This window comes from Sardina pilchardus, chromosome 16, assembly GCF_963854185.1.
Source record: "Sardina pilchardus chromosome 16, fSarPil1.1, whole genome shotgun sequence".
In the NCBI taxonomy this organism is placed as follows: Eukaryota; Metazoa; Chordata; class Actinopteri; order Clupeiformes; family Clupeidae; genus Sardina; species Sardina pilchardus.
In genome coordinates this window covers 9083450-9103848 of record NC_085009.1, presented here as the reverse complement: position 1 = coordinate 9103848, position 20399 = coordinate 9083450, and the positions used below count along the sequence as shown (strand labels likewise).

Below are 20399 nucleotides of genomic sequence, written 5' to 3'. Positions count from 1 at the left end.
AGCAGATAACATGTTCCTTTAATGTGTAATGTGTCCCTATCAGAGAAGCAAAATGGGCTTGATCTCCCTTGTGTCTCTGGCTAATGACTAGGTCCATATTCACAAAGAATATATGTGTATAAGGTATCTTCCTGGCAGAACTAGGAGTCTTTAAAACAATAGTGTGTCAGTCTTAACTTTAAGACTTCTCTTTTTTCACTTGGAGTAATTCCCAAAAGCATTTTAGCACTAAAAGTAGCACCTAAATATGGGTGAACTTAAGTTGTGAAGAGGACTCCTAACTCACTACTACCTGTAAGCATACAGCATATCATTTCTTCCCATCAGGCAATGTTGTGCCCCGGGGCAGTTGATTCCATAATCCGGCCCTGTCCAAGGTAGTAGCCCTTACCCCTTAGTAACTGAAGCACTGTGCTGGGCCTACAGTGCACTCTTGCCGACCCCCACCGCCCCTACCCCAGCTCACTCCGCTACTGCTGCTCTAAATGTAGAGCCCCGTACATAATAGGGCTTTTAAAGAGACCTCAACTCTGGAGCTCTGTGTGCTTACGGTAGATAACATGCACCTCTTCATTTACTGTAACTGAGGGACAAATGCTTTGCTTAATGCCGGTCTGTTGGTTATTCCATCTGTCAACAAAAAAACAGGAGTCAAAGAGTATTTGCCTTCCGTGAGCCATACCTTTAGAAAGATCTTCTCTGTCTTTCTGGCTTTCTTTCTCTCTGCTCTAATTTGTTTGACAAACTAACCAAAGCATGCACCACACAGTGACACATCAAGTTTGGAGAATTGATGTTGCAGAATGATGAAGCAGAATGTGGCAAAGAAAATGGAATTACTTCATAGGTGCGCAAATTTATCAGAAAGTTCATTGACATTTTAAAGAGCGCATCACAAAAGGAAACTCAATCAAGGTATATGTTATGAATGATCTGAGTGAAAGAGCAGTGGGTAGTGATGAGCATGCATTCATGCCTCACAGGCAAAAGATCAAACTGCTGTCAACGCACAGGACACAATCACAGATTATGCCACCCAACCACTTTACAAGTGAACTATTACAATGTATTCTTTGCACGGTTGTTATTCATGACGGAGTGTCTGAATGTGATGCTGCTTTGGTTCATGGCTTTGATGTCAAACACGCAGAGGTTCATTTTAATCTCACATACATGGCCTTGGTGCTGGACTCTCATGTTCTGAAGTGGGAAACTTAATTCAATTTAAATAAGTGTATACCTGTATGGTCAACAGAATTTGGAAATAATTAAACAAAGTGCAAATGTTTCATTGTAAATAGTACATTTATTGTCCAAGATGTGCTTAAAGATCATTAAAACAATGTACTGAAGTCCTATTTTATGCAGTGTATGATTCAGTAAATAAGCAAGTAAAATCTGTTGCAGTCTATATTACTGTAAAAGGCTAGTGATTAGCTATCATGGTGTAAAAGAAAACACAGAAAACACTCTATTATTGTCCAACATTGTGTGGTTGACAAGATCTAAAGCTTAAAAGCTCAAGCATGGATGTTACTACTCAATTACCGAGCACTTGAGTATTCTGCACATTATCATTGTACAATCATGTAAATAAGCATAAACAAATGGGTTTATGAGAGTAGTGAGACTGAATTGCATATTGAATTTTAGTTTATTATTAAAGATACCCTCCAGAGAAAATCAAGTTGGGAACCTTCTTTATCATATCTAGGGCCTACTATATTTTGAGACATATCAAGACAACAAGACATATCATAAGCAGAATAAGCAGTCAATGTCATGACTGAGGATTTCTACTTTGGATTAATGGCCATCTTGGCCAAGCAATCACATTCACAGTATGCAACAAATATAACTATTTTAAGGCCATGGGGGGATTTTCCATGAAAAAAGAATCTTATGAACTTTGAGGAGCACATGAGATTTAGGGGTGTAATAAACTGCTGCAGGCTGACTTCAATAAAACATCCACCATCGTTATACTTTACTTGATAGGGCAGATAGAAACTGGGGAGATGATAAGAGGAGAGGAGTTCCTACCATTACTATAACTAGGATCGAAGAATGGGTAAAGTTTCTCAGTGAAGGTAACATTAGTATAAGAGTAGAGATGATCCCAACAGTCTGCATCATAAAAGGAGACCAGACCTGCCTCATAATCCACAAACACCCCCACCCTCTGGAGCTTCTCTTTCAGGGAGAGGGAAACCCAAGGACCAGCTGCATAAGTCCCATCAAACAGCCATATTGCCCAGTATCCACCCTCAGTGCTCACATGTTGGTCCCCCGTCCTGTTAACGGACTCTTTGGCCACTCCTAAGTCCCACCAAGTCTTCCCCTTGACCTGAACCTCATAGTAGAATTTGCCAGCGGAAAACCCCTGTTTTCCTAAGACACGTAACCACATAGTAGAACTGAACCTTTTTGGGTTGTCAGGGACATTGCGTCTTGTGGAGTTAAATCTCACTTGTTTCCCATCAGCAGACAGTAAGAGATAGCGATGTGCTGTGTCAGGGTCCAGAATCACATCCACTAAAACAGAAGAAAAGACATGGCAGCTGAAAATGTATTTAGTCTGAAACATAATGATGATACATGCTATGAGAAATGTTTCCATACGAAATGTTTTAGAAACTGTCTCCGCTGCGCGTCGGGGTTCAGTTCATCCTGTCGGGAATTATTTTCCGATAATGACCGGCGTTCTACATTATCCCTTACATGGAACCTCTGCATGTTCCAAATTACCATTATTACAGGGAGACAACACTGAGCACGTAAATGAAGCGTTCATAAAAACAATTCTAGAAGACTGGTCTACTTTTGTCTAACATACTGTATGCACTGCTATCACATCTGGTGAAGCCAGTTCCATTGATCATAGTGGAAACGTATTGTTGCAGCATGATGCAACAACGTGAACAGAACTCTTCCGTAACGTGGTCTGGTAGTCCTAGGTAGTGCTATTACAGTTTTTACCAACTAATTGCTTTCACACTTTTTGCAGAGTTTGCCTCATTATGTCAAAACTCCACACACAGCCATATACAAATCAAATATAGAACCAAAGCAAAGTAAAAAAAAACATTACAGGATAAATTGCTATTGAAAAAACGACATATATACTTGTTTTGTGTGTGTATGTGTGTGTGTGTGTGTGTGGTGGGGGGCAGGGTTATGGATCCCGCCTTAGGATCTGGTCACAAGACCTCGCAATGGGGAATATACTGCCTTGTGCGCCAAATCCACCCTTTGATTGATCCCACCTCAATGTCTCCATATGCCTCTTCCATTGCTTGCAGGATGCACCAGTGGTATCCCCACACCCAAAGCCGCGGCCCTCCTACTGGAATTGGGAGTCCATAGCTGGCCAAACACGAGTGAACTTGGGAGTGCTAAATATTATGGTGTGCCGTGGCGAATAATTGATGTATGCCTCCCCCCACCTTTGGGAGAGAGGGGTAAGACAAGCCACTTTTTACATTTTTCATCACAGCGTCATGTCAAAGATGACTTTTTTTGAACTCTTCATACCATATCAAACTTCAAAGTGTCCTGCTACTATTTGACTAAAACATTTTATAGACCCAGTGATATGCCCTTTTGAAAAAAATTGGTCAAGTGGCTCAACTTACCCCATGCACGGGGTTAGATGAGCCAATGTGTGGGGTAAAATAAGCCAAAGCAAAAACTCAGGTAAAAGATTGTTTTATTAAGTCTTTCATTGTTCATAACACGAAATATGACCTGTAAAAGCTATGTCAACCAATTCAGCCTTTAAACCCCCCGCCAAGCTGTGGCCCAAGGATGCCGCCTGTGACTGGAGACTGAAAGCCCCAGCCTGCCTAGCACTGGAGTGAGAGTTATTGAGTGCCCTAGTTTGTTGTGACAATGAAGTGTCGATTATGAAGTGAGTTACCCCCCACTTTTTTTTTTAACATATTTTTTATTTATTGTAGACAGTCAGCACAGATACTGTACATGGTAAGATAATGACATCTATTACAGAGATCCACCAAATGAAAGAAAAGAAAAGGGAAAAGAAATCAAATCAAATAAAGGGAGAGAGAAGGGGGGGGGGGGGGCTTTTCCCCCAGGCTGAGGTCGAGGCCTACCAGACGTTGTGGCAAGTCGGAGCGGATTACGACCAGAGCCCTAGTTAGGCACCACTAGATATTCCCCAAGATGGGTGACAGTACTATCAACTCCGTATAGTGTGTCTTCTGCTCTCCCTTCTAGTTCTCGCGGCATTGGGGACTCTGTTGTGGTGGCTGGTTGAGTGGGGGAGCGTGGCAGTACTCCACACTGAACTAGTGGTGGCACCCACGATCCTTTTTTTTTTTTTTTAATCATTTTTTTATTGAAAGAAAAACCATGGGTAGTTACAATGACATGTCATCAAAGTTACAAAAGATTTTTCCTCTTTTTCTTTCTTTTTTGCACACACAGAACACCCCCCACCCATCCACCCTCCCACCCCGACTGGACCAAAACAACAAAAAAGGAAAATAAATGTTTAGTTACAGATGTCTGAATTGTCTATACATAGACACATCTGTATAAAATTAAAACAGACATAGGATTTCAATGAGGAACAACATGACTTCAAAGCTCTGTATGATCTGCCAATTATGCCTTAAGACTCTATATAGACTCTGAACTCTTTAGTCCATCAATGTGTTGGGAAGTTCTTGAAGATTACTAAAGTACGTCAAAAGAGGTTCCCAAACTGACTGAAATTTGTCTGAGCATCTTATCGCAAATTTGATCTTTTCCAAATGCAAGAATAGCATTACGTCTTTCAACCATTGAGCTGCTGTGGGTGGATTACTCGATTTCCACTGGAACAGAATTTGCCTTCGTGCCAGCAAAGAGACAAATGCTATGATGTTGAGCTGTAACTTTGTCAGTCTTGTTTCCTCATTTACTACACCAAATAATGCGATCATTGCACATGGTTGTAAAGTAACCCCAAGGACTTTAGAGAGTACGTCAAATATTTCAGACCAGTACCCTGTTAGCAAATGTCAAGACCAAAACATGTGGGTTAAATCTGCCACATGAACATGACATCTGACACAACTACTATCCACATTAGGATAGAATGCAGAAATCTTTGCTCTACTCCAATGCAAGCGATGTACCACTTTAAACTGAATGAGACTTAGTCTTGCACAGGAGGTACTATTGTTCACTCTTTTCAGAGCTTCAGTCCAAGTATCTTCAGAGATTTCAGTACCAAGTTCTTTCTCCCATTTAAGTTTGATCCTATCCAGCTTGGCGTTGTCCATTGACATGATCATTGAGTAAGAGTGTGCAGTAAAACCCCTCAACCAAAAAGGTACTTTCAAAACTAAATCTACAAGTGACTCTTTAGGAAGGTTAGGAAACTACAGGCTATGGCTCTTAACAAACTGACGTGCTTGAAAGTAGCGAAACAGGTCATTTTGTTGGAGGTCATATTTGGAACGTAGATCATTGAAACTAGAGAAGATTCCATCCACATAAAGATCCTTGAACCTCATAATCCCCTTTCTATGCCATGCTACGAAGGTGTGATCCCATTTGGCTGGTAAGAAATTGTGATTGTTACACAGCGGAGTATAAGTCAGAAGAGTCTCCCTCAGGTTATTCTGCCTCCTGAATTGTGACCATATTTTGAGAGTTGATATAACCACAGGGTTGGATGTAAATTGTGAGATCTTCATAGGAAGATTAGACGAAACCAAGGCGAGAAGGGATGATGATATGCATGACATGCCCTCCATTTCACACCAGTCAATACCCGGAGACTGAATCCAGTACGCTATTTTATGGACATTTGCTGCCCAGTAATAGCTTCTAAAGTTTGGCAGAGCCAACCCGCCTCCAGCTCTTGGACGTTGTAAGAAATCCTTACTAATTCTAGGGTTCTGACCACCCCATATGAATTTAGATATAATTTTATCAAGTTGGCAGAAAAAAGATTTTGATAGGAAGAAAGGAATACATTGAAACAGAAATAAAAATCTCGGCAGGACGTTCATTTTAACACAGTTCACTCTGCCTGCTAAAGTAAGATGCAAAATGTCTAGTTTAAGTTTAGACATGAGTGGGGCAAAATTTCCATCAAAGAGGTTTTTAAATGCAGGGGTGATGTTAATACCCAAATATTTGAAACCTGATCTAGAAATATGAAATGGCAGTGCATGATCTGGAATTTGCATAGCCAATTTGTTTATAGGCAAACATTCACTTTTTGAGAAGTTAAGCTTATAGCCTGAGATCTGACCAAAAGTATGTAACACTGAAATAATTGTATTGATACATTGTATTGGATCTGATATGTAAAGCAACATATCATCAGCATACAATGATAATTTAACTTCCAGTCCCCATCTACGTATACCATGTATTGAAGGTGTTGATTTGAGGACCAGAGCTAATGGCTCTATTGCTAAAGTGAATAATAAAGGGCTCAAAGGGCAACCCTGTCTGGTACCTCTAGACAGAGAAAAACCTTGGGAGCGCATTTGATTCGTAATTACTGAGGCTTGAGGGGAGGAATAAAGCAGCTGGATCCATTTGGTAAATGTTCTACCAAAACCAAATTTCTTTAAAACAAAAAAAAGAAAATCCCATTCAACACGGTCGAAAGCCTTCTCCGCATCTAATGACACCACAACTTCAGGGCAATCATCAGATGAGGGACTATACAGCACATTCATAAGCCGTCTAATGTTGGAAAATAAATGCCGCCCTTTAATGAAACCCGTCTGGTCGTTTGATATTACATGCGGTAATGATTTCTCCAATCGCATAGCCAATAATTTGGAGAGTATTTTAATATCAGCATTTAAAAGTGATATTGGTCGATAAGATCCACATTTTGAAGCATCCCTACCTGGCTTTAACAGTCAATTGGAAAGCCATCTGGCCCTGGGGATTTTCCATTTTGCATGGCTAGAATGGCAGATCTAACCTCCTCAAGCTCCATCGGATGATCTAGATACTCCTTATGGTTAGTAGATAAGGTGGGGACTTCAAAGGCTTTAAAAAAATTCTGAAACAGAGATTTGTCTTTCAGTGATTGTGAGTTGTACAAATCAAAATAGAAGTCCTTAAAAATATCATTAATTTTTTGGGGGTCTGTTGTGAGTTCCCCAGCTTCATCTTCAATTTGTGATATAATCTGAGCTGCTGACTTAGATCTAAGTTGATGTGCCAAGAGACGCCCTGACTTTTCTCCATGTTCATAATATAATCCACGTGACCTCATAATAAGTCGTTCTGTTTCAGAGGTAGAAATTAAGTTAAACTGAGTTTGTAATGATATTTTCTCTTTATAAAGCACTGGACTTGGAGAGATGGAATATTTACTATCTAGTTCAGATATGGCATCAATTAGCTGTTGTTTTTGCTTCTTTCTTTCCCTATTACGATGAGAAGAATAAGCTATTATTTCTCCCCTAAGATAGGCTTTAAGTGTCTCCCATAACAAAGATGGGGACACAGAATCCATTTGGTTAGTTTCCAAAAAAGTATTGATAGCTATACCTATCGAAGTGCAGAATGAGTTATCTGACAGTAATGTGGTGTTAAATCGCCACTGAGGACGGCTACTGTAGTTTTGTTGAAAATGAAGATCCAATAATATGGGGGCATGGTCTGATTCAACAATAGCGGAATATTCAACCTTCTCCACTGAGTTCAAGAGTTTTTTATCAATAAAAAAATAATCGATTCTTGAATATGTGTGATGAACGTTAGAAAAAAAAGAAAATGTTTTACTCTGAGGATTGAAATAGCGCCAAGGATCCACACATGCTGCTTGGCTGAAAAATTCAGAAAACTTACAAGCCATTCTAGAGAGAGTCTGCACTTTAGGTTTGGACCTGTCCAGGTTTGGATCCATAACACAATTAAAATCTTCCCCTAAAATCAGCAGTTGGGTGTTAAGGTCAGGAAGCTGACAGACAAGCCTTTGCACAAACCCAGCATCATCCCAATTGGGAGCATATACATTCACCATTAATACAGGTATATGAAAAAGTTGCCCAGATACAATAACATAACGGCCCTGTGGATCAGAAATAAAGCTAGATTAAGTGAACTGAATTTTTTTATGTATTATAATTGCTGTACCTCTTGCTTTGGTGTTAAAGCTAGAATGAAATATTTGCCCCACCCAATGTTTCTTTAAGCGTAGTTGATCTGAATTGCATAAGTGCGTTTCTTGAAGAAAAGCAATATCAGTTTTAAGATTTTTTAAATGAGAGAATATTTTACCTCTTTTAACCGGACCATTAAAGGGATATTCCGCCATTTTTGGAAATACGCTCATTTTCCACCTCCCCTCGAGCAAAACAATCGATATTTACCTTGTTCCCGTTTATCCAGCCATTCTGTGAGTCTGGCAATACAACGTTTAGCTTCAGCCTAGCATAGATCATTGAATCGGATTAGACCATTAGCTTCTCGCCTGCTAGCTTCATGTTTAATAGTGACTATAAGATTTCTGGTAATTTTCCTATTTAAAACGTGTCTCCTCTCAAGTTAGAAAGTGCAATAAGACCAACTGAAAATGAAACCTGGCATTTTTCTAGGCTTTTTTGACATGGAACTACACTCTCATCTGGCGTAATAATCAAGGCAACTTGCAAACTACTGGCACTACTACTGCTTGTTGTCTATGGGGACTATTTTCAGATGCTGTGTACGATATCACTGCGCCTATGGTACGTTTGCAAGTTGCCTTGATTATTACGCCAGATGAGAGTGTAGTTCCATGTCAAATCAGCCTAGAAAAACGCCAGGTTTCATTTTCAGTTGGTCTTATTGCACTTTCTAACTTGAGAGGAGACACATTTAAAATGGGAAAATTACCAGAAATCTTAGTCACTTTTAAACATGAAGCTAGCAGGCGAGAAGCTAATGGTCTAATCCGATTCAATGATCTATGCTAGGCTGAAGCTAAAAGTTGTATCGCCAGACTCACAGAATGGCTGGATGAACGGGAGCAAGGTTAATATTGATTGTTTTGCTCGAGGGGAGGTGGAAAATGAGCGTATTTCCAAAAATGGCGGAATATCCCTTTAAGGCCTTTGACGTTCCATGATGTAAACCTAACGGCTGACCCGCCAACATTTACCTTATCAGCCATAGCCACACAGTTGTCCTACAGATATGCACAGTGATCTTGTCACCTTTTACATACAACACAAGTGTCATGTATCTATACAACACCATTAAAGTCCAAAACGATGACAATAACAAGAATGAAAGGTCCAGTCTACCCAGGCGCGTAGGAACCACGGGGGTCGGGGGGGTCGGGACACCCCCAATGTTGGACCCCCTCCCGAAAGAAAAACGCTGCAAAGTACAGATGTTGTTGATTACTTAGCTCAATTATATCCTCCTGAGTTACGGCCCCATAACTATAGCTATCGGTGCGCATCGGAGGTCTTTCACATTGTGTTTTAAGAATGTTTCCCGAAACGAAGCCCGTCTCAATAATGCAGCATGGGGCACTTCCTCACCTTGAGTGTCTGAAAGCTAATGTAGGCTACTCTCTCAGTCCAAATAGCCTATTTAGTTTACGGCCTTCTTTCATTCTTTTCGAAATAGTTAAGAGGATAGCCTATTGTGGGCGAATACAGTAGTCTACGATAGCCTAAATAAGTTGCTTTTAAATGTAGGCTTATCACTTGACGTGGCACATAGCCTAATTATCTGGTTACCTGGATTTAGCAAGTCCATACACTTTGTTCATCCTATTATAGGCTATGCTTTTAAAATTAAATGTGTAACAATTTGCCTCTTATTATAGCCTAATCTACACACTGTCACGACGTACATAGGTTACGGGCGGATATGAGCAACCGAAGGCCTCGGTTGACTTAAGATAAACGGGCAGAATGCCTGTTTACAAACTACGTCAAACATGCAATAATATAACAAATGAAAAAACACAAATGAAAGATGAATAGGCTACTCACTGTATTTTGTCACAAATTAAGCAATGAGTTCGTTCGTGGCCACCTAGCGCGCAACTTACGCGCTGAGGTGAAGGCCCGACACATACTAATTAACACAAAGCTTCATAATGCACAAACAAACACCCACTCAAAGTTCAGTGTCCATACGTCCAAACAATAAACATAAGAAGCCGACAGTGAAAAACGACAACGAGATCTCCCAGACACGAAAAACAATGTTTATCTCACAGTTTGTTGAGTATCGTTCCAACACTGATGCGCAAGGCAATCTCAGCTTTCGCGTTCGTTAAACTAAGGGCAAACCCATTCATTGTGCCCAAAACGCGCATCCATCTATCAGCTGACATACAATTTACTTAGATGGCATATGAAAAGTCAAGAAGAAGATACATATTTTCATTTAAGCAACGTTTATGCAACCATGTAAAGGGAAGCATTGGGGGAGTCAGTTTAAGTTGTCAGACTGTGCGTTTTCAGGGAAGAAATGTGTTCTGAATAGCCTATGTGCAGATGTTCTTCCCAGTTCCAAAAATAGGTTAAGAAAAAGACTGAAATACATATGTTCAAAGCGGCATCTTACAGAGGGCCATTAAAACTTCAGCAATAGGGGGTTTTTTTTTTATCTCTTTTGTTACTTAGCCTATAATTCGCCCCCTTTATTTATTAATATAAAAAAATTTCGGACCTTATTTATTAATATAAAAAAATAACGGACCTCATTCTTGTCCCCCCCAATGCTTACTACGTTCCTACGCGCCTGAGTCTACCCCAATATCCCCAACAACCCCAACCCCTCCTATCTCTGCTAAGTTAGCAGCACGCAGGATTCGTCCCATTTCTAAACGCTCCCAAAAGCTCACTTTCGTTTTCGATAACATAACTCTCTGGAGAGCCCCTGAGTCAACATAAAACTGAAGAAAACTCCTATACTTTCAAAGTACATGTGTACATGAGCACAACTGAGAAGATATAGTAATTGTAATACGAACAATAAAAAAACAAACTGAAACACGCCTTAACAGTCCAAATGCCATAAGTGGAGCCTAGGTCCACAGTAGGTTACGTTAGTTCGTCAGAGATGTAGCCATTAGCTTACTTTACCCGGTATTTGTGAATGGATGTTGCGTTAGCCCTCCCGTTCAGGAGAAGCCGAGGTGTTGATGTTTCCGTCAACCTTTTGCGAGTAGAAGGTCTCAGCATCCGCTGGTGTCTCAAAAATGAATGTCTCCTCTCCATAGGTCACACTTAGACGCGCAGGGTAGAGTAGCCTGAACCGAATTCCCTTCCGATAGAGAGCCGCTTTGACGTTCCTGAAGGCGGCACGCTTCTTGGATAGATTAGAGCTCAGGTCAGGGTAAAACCTCAGTGTATTACCCTCGTATACTGCGTCGTTCTGCCTTGACCAGCGCAGGACTCGCTCGCGGTCTTGATATTTGTGGAAGGCGACGATTATGGGTCTCGGTGACTGGCCCTTCTTAGGTTTCTTCATCAGAGCTCGATGCGCCCGGTCGAGTTCAGGCGGGGTAGTGAATAGGTTCTCCATGGAGTCTTTCAAAAGTGTGGAAACAAAGGCAACCATGTCGCCCCCTTTGGTTTCACTATCCTCTGGCACATTTATGATACGAAGATTTATTCTCCGAGACCGGTTCTCAAGGTCATCAATCCGATCGAGTAGCATTCAAACCTTGTAATTCTGTAATGGCTTTCTCGGCCTTGAACAGGGCGTCAAAGTTTTCGCCTGCCGTGGTCTCCACCGCGGTGACCCTCCTTCCCAATGTGTTCACCATTTCGTGGAAGTTCGATATAGAAGCTTGAATAGGTTCCAGAGACGTTTTAATCAGACTTGCCATGTCCTCTTTCAAATGTTCGCGTTGTTTTTCCATCTCTGTCGCCAACATCACAGCCAGGTCATTAGCCTTCTCATTAGCCTTTGCAGCAGCCGCCATGTTAGCTACTTTAGCACTTGGTCGTAGGTTGGGCTTTTTCGACTCTGTATCTTCCTTTGGCATGTTCCAGCAACAACAAAAAATGTGACAAATGTCAAAATAAACGAATAAAACAATTACTGAGATGGAAGTTTGTGTATAGTAAGAAGTTTTAAGCTATTTATGACACAGTTCGCGGGAGACACTTGTTTGCTCGTCTTGTTCCTACATGTTCCAAACCGGAAGCCGGCACCCACGATCCTTGATGGGAAAACTCTTTAAAAAAATTTAGTATTTTTCTACTAATACTTGGCCTCTGCCCATATTGGTTGGTGTTGGTTGCTCCTTGGAGGGAAGGGATTTGGCGTTTTTTTAGCGCCCTCAGGTGGTCACAACACTGCATATTGAAAATAGACCCTGCGTCCTCGTATAAGGACATTACATTTAGGCTCTGTTTTACCTTGTGCTTAATTTTGCTGAATAAAAACCTGTTGTCCTCATATGTGGACACTTCATTTTACCCTCTAGTGTTATCAAACACTCAATACAATCTTTTGGGAAAAAGCAATAAGGCGTCGATATCCACCTCCACGTTTTACCGGCATACGCGTGAGAACTATCGTCATGGTAACGTACCAATGAATATTATGACATTGAAACTTGCTTGTATATGTTTGTGAACAGTTGAAGTATGATATGGCATCAAGTTTCCCCCATTTCGATCATTGCAAACAGACCAGGACGCGTTTAACTTTCATGTCCTCATATGAGGACATCGGGATTCAAATGTAGGCCTATGCATAATTTCATTTTTAGGCTACATAGTAGAGCTTAGATCGGGCCCAAAAAATCAAGCCCGAACCGGCCCGAGCCCGTGCACGTTGTGTCCGAGCCCGGCCCGGCCCGACATATTAACTGTAATTATGAGCCCGAGCCCGATTTAAACCCGACACTTTTTTAAATGCGTGAGCCTTATAACTGACGTTCTCAACTACAATTACGAGTTGTTTGAACTAGGCTACATAAATCTGAATTAGGCCTATCTTAATGAATGAAACAAGGACTAAGCATGTAAACTTCGTTGTTTGTTTATTCTGAAATGGATCACAAATGGATCCGAATGAAGAAACGCAAATGTCAAAACGAAACGCCAACGCAAATGTTGTCGACTTGTTCGAAACTCTTCCATACGTCCGACTTTCCTCCAGACTTGCTCAAAGTTAATTCTCCTGATTTAATTTTCTTCTTTATATCGTCCATCTCCATGTTGCGCTTAAGCTAGGCCACACAATGTTCTACAGCAGAGCAGCAGTGTGATGCGTGCCAGTGGAGGAGACCGTGCGCATGATGTGTTGCATTTTGTAACTTGCAACTTTGTAGGGGAGCGCCTGGACGGATGAAACAATTTTCGGTTAAACGTTGTTTTCAAAGACGACGTTACAAAAATAAACATTTTTTTTGTGTGATCAGCAACTCACATGTGTGGTCTCTTAAAATCTTGTGATATTTGGTAGGATATGTATGACGATTGTGGTGTAATTTAAGTTTGAACAGAAGTGGTCATTTGTTTCAAATGTCCCGAGTGGCAGGGACAGTTTAAACGATGGGGTAGGACAAATGAAACATTATCAAATCTAAAGAAACTGTAAACATTATTCACGTTTTCATGTAATATACCTGTCAAGGGACATGTTTTGTAAGTGCTGTTAAATTTTTAGGAGAATTCTTGCAATATTTAAGTAATTATCAAATAATATTTGCTGCATTCAAATGCACATTTGGACTAATGAGGTCGGTGGGAGTCATAGCTATATCTATATAGCTATATCATTAATATACTGATTTAACTTCATTATTTCACAGATTTAAGTCATGTTGAGTGACGAGCACTTGATCAGCCTAACATATTTGTTTAAAAATACAAGATCAACCGGAAGACGACGTCATGTTACATTTGTCCCGACAGTGACTTCTCGCAGCAAAACCCGTTTTTCTCCTAAACTAACTAACTTTGACATTGCATACAGTAGGATAAGTTACACTACCAATTCATCTATTGTTTGAACATGATAGCATTACATGACGCCATAAATACAACTTGATATTTGAAAAAATCGGCGTAATAGAACATTTACTTGGCGCACGTCAAAATGCTTTGTCGGGTCTAACTCAAGATCAGCGAGACATATCAACATGATTTTTCCCTGGTCTGGCAAGGCTTGCGTGCTGTGCTTGGTGACAAATTTTGAAGTTTCAATTTTGAACGGCTTAGGAGAAAATCGCAATGTTTCATTTGTCCTCCGTTTCATTCGTCCAGGCGCTCTCCTACACATTTTGTTACTTAAGCCTACTTTGCTAAAAAATATATTTAATATTTTGTATAATGGCATAGTCTCCCCACCCAGTTAGGCTAATAAAGAAATTATATATTTTTTAAAAAAACACAAATGCTTGATCAAAGGCCCGACCCGGCCCGGCCCGAGGATAGTGGCGGGAAATATCGGCCCGACCCGGCCCGCGGGTCGGGTCGGGCTCGGGTCGGGCTCGGGCTCGGGCAGAGAATCTAACCTCTACTAGGCCTATTACATTGAAAATTGTCGTTCATTGGCCATATCAAACTACTGTAAAACAATAATGGAAGTAAAAGTGTGGACATAGACATAATAGAGTAGCCTGAATAAATAAATCCATTTAAGGAATTACAAAATTAAATAAATAAACAAATAAGAAACAAATACAGCAGAACTGTTTTGCTTCAATTCATTGTGGATAGACTTCTCTCCACATGGGTGTGACCCACACACACAACTAACATTTACAAATAAACACTAAACTTAACCAAATTAATAACAGGTAATTTCTGTTCAATAAAACCAAATTGTTTTCTTAATAGTTGAATCTTAGGCACTTGTAGTACAGACGTGAATATTCACATTCTTTCTGGACTGGCAATCTCATTGTGTTTTATGGTAATAGAGACCCAATGTCCTCAAACGAGGACATCATTTTTCTCAAAAACTACTTGCTGTAGAGAGATGAAAATTTGTTTGTATAGTGTATATGAAGCCCTACTAAGCCAAAATAATGGAGTGAAATGAAAAATGCATTCAAATTTACACCCTGGGTCTCAGGAGGTTAACAGAAGAACAAGATATATTTCATGAGTCAACAACACAAAATGAGATCGTCATAACTTAAAAAGTACCTGCATGACTTTTAATTTTCTTCATGTCATCTGATTCTGTGAATAAATAAGAATAAATTCATGAAGTCAAAGACAAATCTTCTGTAGGATTGAGATAGTTGGATTAGAGAGAAGACAAAGTGCAGAGCAAATAAAAATAGGATTTTTCAAGTGCAGTGGCCCAAGGGCATAGGTTTGATTTAGAAAGGGGTGAAGGCAGATCATTGGGAGTCATTGATAATACACCATTTTTTCTATTTCCCATATTTGGTCATTGTAAGGGCCATGCATGCATGCATAATGTGGTGAGTGTAGAATATGTGAGCTATTCAACTGAGAAGAACAGTTGAGGGAATGGATGCAGAGCTGCATGCAGAATGCAGATGTAAATTTGATGTAAATTTCCAAATGCCCAATACCAAGAATATGGCTTACAGGAATGCTACTCCACTAATAGGTGTTCTTTGAGTTCAAGGGCATGTCCAATGCATAGAAAGTGTGAGAATGACTAGTAACATTGTCCGGCCACCTACAGGCCAGTTGGTGTACAGTAACATACATTTATTTATTGCTTGGTCCCCCATGAACAGAATTCCACAAAACTTTCATGCATTCAGAGGGTGTCATAATGATAATACACTTCTAAGTTCGTGCAGTTTTGACATGTCAGGTCAGAGATACCTGCTATTTCTCCTGTTGCTGTATCAGCAGATGAGACAGGACGTGAGAGTGCCACCACTCACTAACCCTTCCACTAAGCAGAACCAGCACGTTAGCTTTGAGAAACTCTGGCTGGCTAGTCTCTATGCCCTGCACTGATGTGAAATACAATGGGCTGAACTGAGAAAGTTGACGCTCTGTTTAAAAGGCTGTCGTTTCTGGTTAATCTGCACAAAATGTATTTCTGTCAGTAAAAACATTACAAATATTCTGTCTGTTAACAAAGCAGATTGATATTGGTACACTCACTTTTGTGATGTGGCTTGGAGTCAGATGACAGTCTGCTTACCTGGCTATAAGTTCATAGTTTCTGTCCAAAATTGCATGAAAATTGCACTCAACAAGTTTCCAAAGACGTGACTGTAGTTTATCTCGCTCACCAGCCATGTCTCTGATGTTGGTTTCTAACCTAAGCCTTGCCTCTTCAGTTGTGGTGCACAGCCCTATGATGACAACCAAAAGGAGAACACACAGGAGCCCAAGAAACACCACAGCCAGTTTGTAGGGACCTGAGAATATGAGAATACGGAAACACTTTACATTACAGATCGGTAATAACTGGGTAATGTTATGGTAATATGTATGCAATTTAATGTTAATGATATTTTTAAACCACATATTACAAATAATTAATGTGTAATTTCTAGACAATTACTGTTCAATTACCATACAACAACAATGCAAATAACTTGGATTTAAGGGTAAAATAAAATGGTAATAACTGCTGTAAATATGTACTTACCGAAGCAATAAATATTTAGGATTGACTTATTGTGACATATTATGTGACCTGTTATCTGTTGTTATGATGAAATAAATTAGGTAACTTCACAATAAATATGGTATCAGGGCTGTAAAATACTGTTTTGTCTTTTCGAAAGGTTTTCTGTACGGTGGGGAGTCATTGAAATCCTTTCGAAAAGACAAAACAGTATTTTAGAGCCCTGATACCATATAGTTATTGTGAAATTACCTTATTTATTTCATCATAATAACAGATAACAGGTCACATTTTACCATCAAACTAACTACTACAAAAACTTTGACCATGGTGTAATTGTGCCATAACACTTAGAAGTTATGTAATTTAGTCCTTTATAGCACCATCATGTTGGTATAATTACAGAAATATTATGTCACAATAAGTAAATCCTAAATATGTATTACTTCGGTCATTACATATTTACAACAGTTATTACTATTTTATTTTACCAACGTTATTTGCATTGTTATTGTATGGTAATTGCACAGAAATTGTCTAGAAATCACACATTAATTATTTGTAATATGTGGTTTAAAAATATTATTACCATGACATTGCATATATATTACCAACATTACCCACTTATTACTGATCTGTAATGTAAAGTGTTAACGAGAATACTTTGCGTAGAACAATACAATATGAAGGGAGTTGCAGAATAATGTTTAATGCATAATTACCATGATTATGATCCCCAGAACGATCCTGTATCTCGCTGTGCTTCATTCTTTGCTGAGACCTTTTCGGAACTGCATTCATGTATATATTTTCTGTGTTGTCGCATGGTCTTATATTAATACTGGAAGAATCTGGATCGTCATAAATGTCGTCAGACATGTTTGTTTCTTTCCGTTATCTGGTCAATATGGAGTGTGAACCTGCTGGTCTGCACCAGTAAGATAGTGAGTGTTTATGTGCTGCAGGGCATGGCTAATATCTAAAAAAGAAGTCACAAGTGTGGTGTACAGTAAAGGAAAAGCAAAAATAACTTGCACCCTTTCTCATGAGGAGTAAAAATACTCTTTCATTTGACAAATTTCAGCAGCATTGCAGCATTTTAGTTCATAGACTCAATAGCTATAGTGAAAGATTGTGTTCTCAATAGCAACTAGTCAAAGACTATGTTCTATATCAAATGACACAATAAATTAACTATGGCCCCACATTCACTCCCACCACCACCTCCCTGACCAGTCTAAATGTAGAGCTCCACACCCGATAGAGCTTTCGGTGAGGCCCTATGACCAATGAGGCATACTGTTTATGCTTAAACTAGATATACCGCAAAGCGGTACAAAATATGACCACCGCTCAGTCCTGCACATTTTCTCCGTAAAAATAAACCTTGATTTTCAACTTATCTCCATCTCCTACTCCATCCTCTACTCTTGCACCGTTTGTGTATGTTAATGAGTGTGTGCATGTGTGCGTTTGCTTTTTGTGTATATCTGTGCCTCTCTGTGTGTCTGTTCACTTCTGTGTGTGTGTGTGTGTGTGTGTGTGTGTGTGTGTCGGGGGGGGGGGGGGGTAATGGTGTGTGAGTTTATGTTTGTGTGTGCATGCATCTGTGTGTGTGCATGTGTTGTGTGTTGATGCATTCGTGCCTGCACGTGTTTGTGTTTATGTGTGCGTGCCTGCTTGTGTGCGTGCCATGTGTTTGCATGCATGTGAGTCTGTGCATGCGTGCCTGTGTGTGCATGTGCGTGCATGCATGTGTATGTGTGCATGTCTACTGTGTGTGTATGTGTCACAAGGTGACTTGGGGAGGGAACTACCTGCTGCAAATTGTTCCCTTGGGGAAGGTAAATGAGGGGCGCCGCCCGGAACAAGATGGCTGCCCATCAAGACTGGCAATGAGTTGCAGGTGTGAGGTATGCCAGCAGGGGCAGTGATTGGCAAATTGGCCACAGCCCCTACTCTTTTAAACACATCGAACGCGGGAGAGAGGACACACACAGGATAAGGCCGGAGCGGCCGGACGGGCAGGTGAGCGGACTGGACCACGTCGGCGACGGCGCCCCCCAACGGACTGGGAGGCGAGCGCGGGGCTAGGCCCAATGAGAACCGGGAATTGCGCGCTGGGTCCGAGGCCCCACGTCGACGCTGCAGCCAGCAGGGAGAGCAACCCTCTGCCGTGCGCCTAGGGCACGTGGACTGAACCAGAGTGTGAGTGGCAGCGCAGGCTGCCGGATACTACAACGTAGAATGGACCGATTTATACCTTTTACTGAACGTTTATGCCATGTTGTGGATACCCCTGTCCAAGGGAAGCCCCTGATCTCTGCCTGCTTGCTCACGAGTGCGTTTGCTGTGTCGACTACACACAAACTTTAATTGTGCTTTGCTTCCACCTTTTGCACATTGCTTCTCTCCAGGCTGCTATGGGCTGACCGCGGACAATGCGGCCATTAGCCACCAGAGGCAGAACATTTCCCACTCCCCTTTCCCCCGTTGTTAATTGTGTATGTTAATAAGTAAATAAATTCTCTGTTTTGTTTTCACCCTGCCTCTGTCTACCTTATTGCTTGGGTGTGGTCAATGCTCCCCTGTGTGGAACTCTAGAATGGGTGGGTGCCAGTGGCACCCCCTACCTGTGACATATGTCTGAGCATTTGTCTTTATGTGTGTGTGTTTGTGCATGTGTGTGTGTGTGTGTGTGTGTGTGTGCTTGCATGTGTGAGCATGTATCTTTATGTGTGTGTTTGCATATATGTGTGTGTGTGCGTGTAGTGTACAGTCACTAGATGTACAAATATATTAATTTATTGTATTATCCCCTGAACCACGAAACTTGGGATACTTTCAGAGGGTGTCATAATGATCCTCCACTTCAAATTCAGCCAAAGACTGCGATTACAACACCTTGTTTCTGCTTTTTCGTTTTTCACTAGGTGGCACCATACATCAAATGAGTGAATATGGGATGGGTCAACATGGTCCCTGAAGGCCAACGCACAAAAACAATTGGTCATCATAGGCCCTACGGTTCTCGAGATATTCACAGAGAATCCAGCCATCTAGGCCAATTAGGCCCACTAAATGTACACTAATTGTGTGCCCCCATTGGAACTGAATTCCACAAAACCTGGCATGCGTTTTTATGACATGCAAACCACATAATGAAAACATGCAGTTATACCAACATTTATCACCACGTCACAGGGTGTAATGAGGCAGAAATGACTTTTTAACATAGACAGGAACATTGCAAAGGTTTATGTTAATTGAAAGTTTGTCATCTATGATTTCTAGAAGTTTTATGGAAATGGTGTGTCTTGAAAAGAACAAAGATCCGCTTTAACCCTCTCTGAAAAGAATGAGTGTCATTAAGAAAGTTATTCAGGCTTGTTGCAGTGGAGTGTATAGTGATGTCAGTCCAAACTTCAGTTAGCTGCACAGCACAGGCCCTGAGTGCATGTCCAGGATACCATGTGGGTCATGGGACTGATTCTCATCACAAAGATAATGCATGCATATCACATGAAACTGCAGGACCTGCACTATTCAATGGTGCTGGTATATAACATAACATGTACATATTTACATTCCATTCCTTTTCTCTTTGTGTGTGTGTGAGGAGTGGACCACTGAAGTAAAAGCTCTGAGTTATTTACTCTACTCTATCTGCATACTCTTTAGTGCTCTATTTTTTAAATGTGTTATGTCTCTATTTAGAGAGGTTGCTAGTTTGTGTTTTAGATTCACACCTCCATTGCCAGAGGTGGTGGTCTGTGGGGTTGAGGCTCTGAGAGAAAAAAAGATATGACGGCACAGGTCAGCTTTAATAGAGTCATACAGCATGCATCAACCAGGATGTGAGACTACATCTA

The 20399-nt window shown here is 40.7% G+C and overlaps 1 protein-coding gene across 1 annotated transcript; it reads right to left on the bottom strand.

Annotated features, from left to right (window-relative positions):
* Positions 1-1286: 1286 nt before the first annotated feature.
* Positions 1287-17430, bottom strand: LOC134060494 (E3 ubiquitin-protein ligase TRIM21-like). The gene is made up of 4 exons (XM_062517226.1): positions 17250-17430; positions 16149-16315; positions 15108-15144; positions 1287-2535 (listed from the first exon to the last, which is right to left on the bottom strand). Exons 1-4 carry the CDS (start codon positions 17404-17406, stop codon positions 1988-1990), a joined length of 909 nt encoding a protein of 302 aa, XP_062373210.1. The 5' UTR covers positions 17407-17430; the 3' UTR covers positions 1287-1987.
* Positions 17431-20399: the final 2969 nt, after the last annotated feature.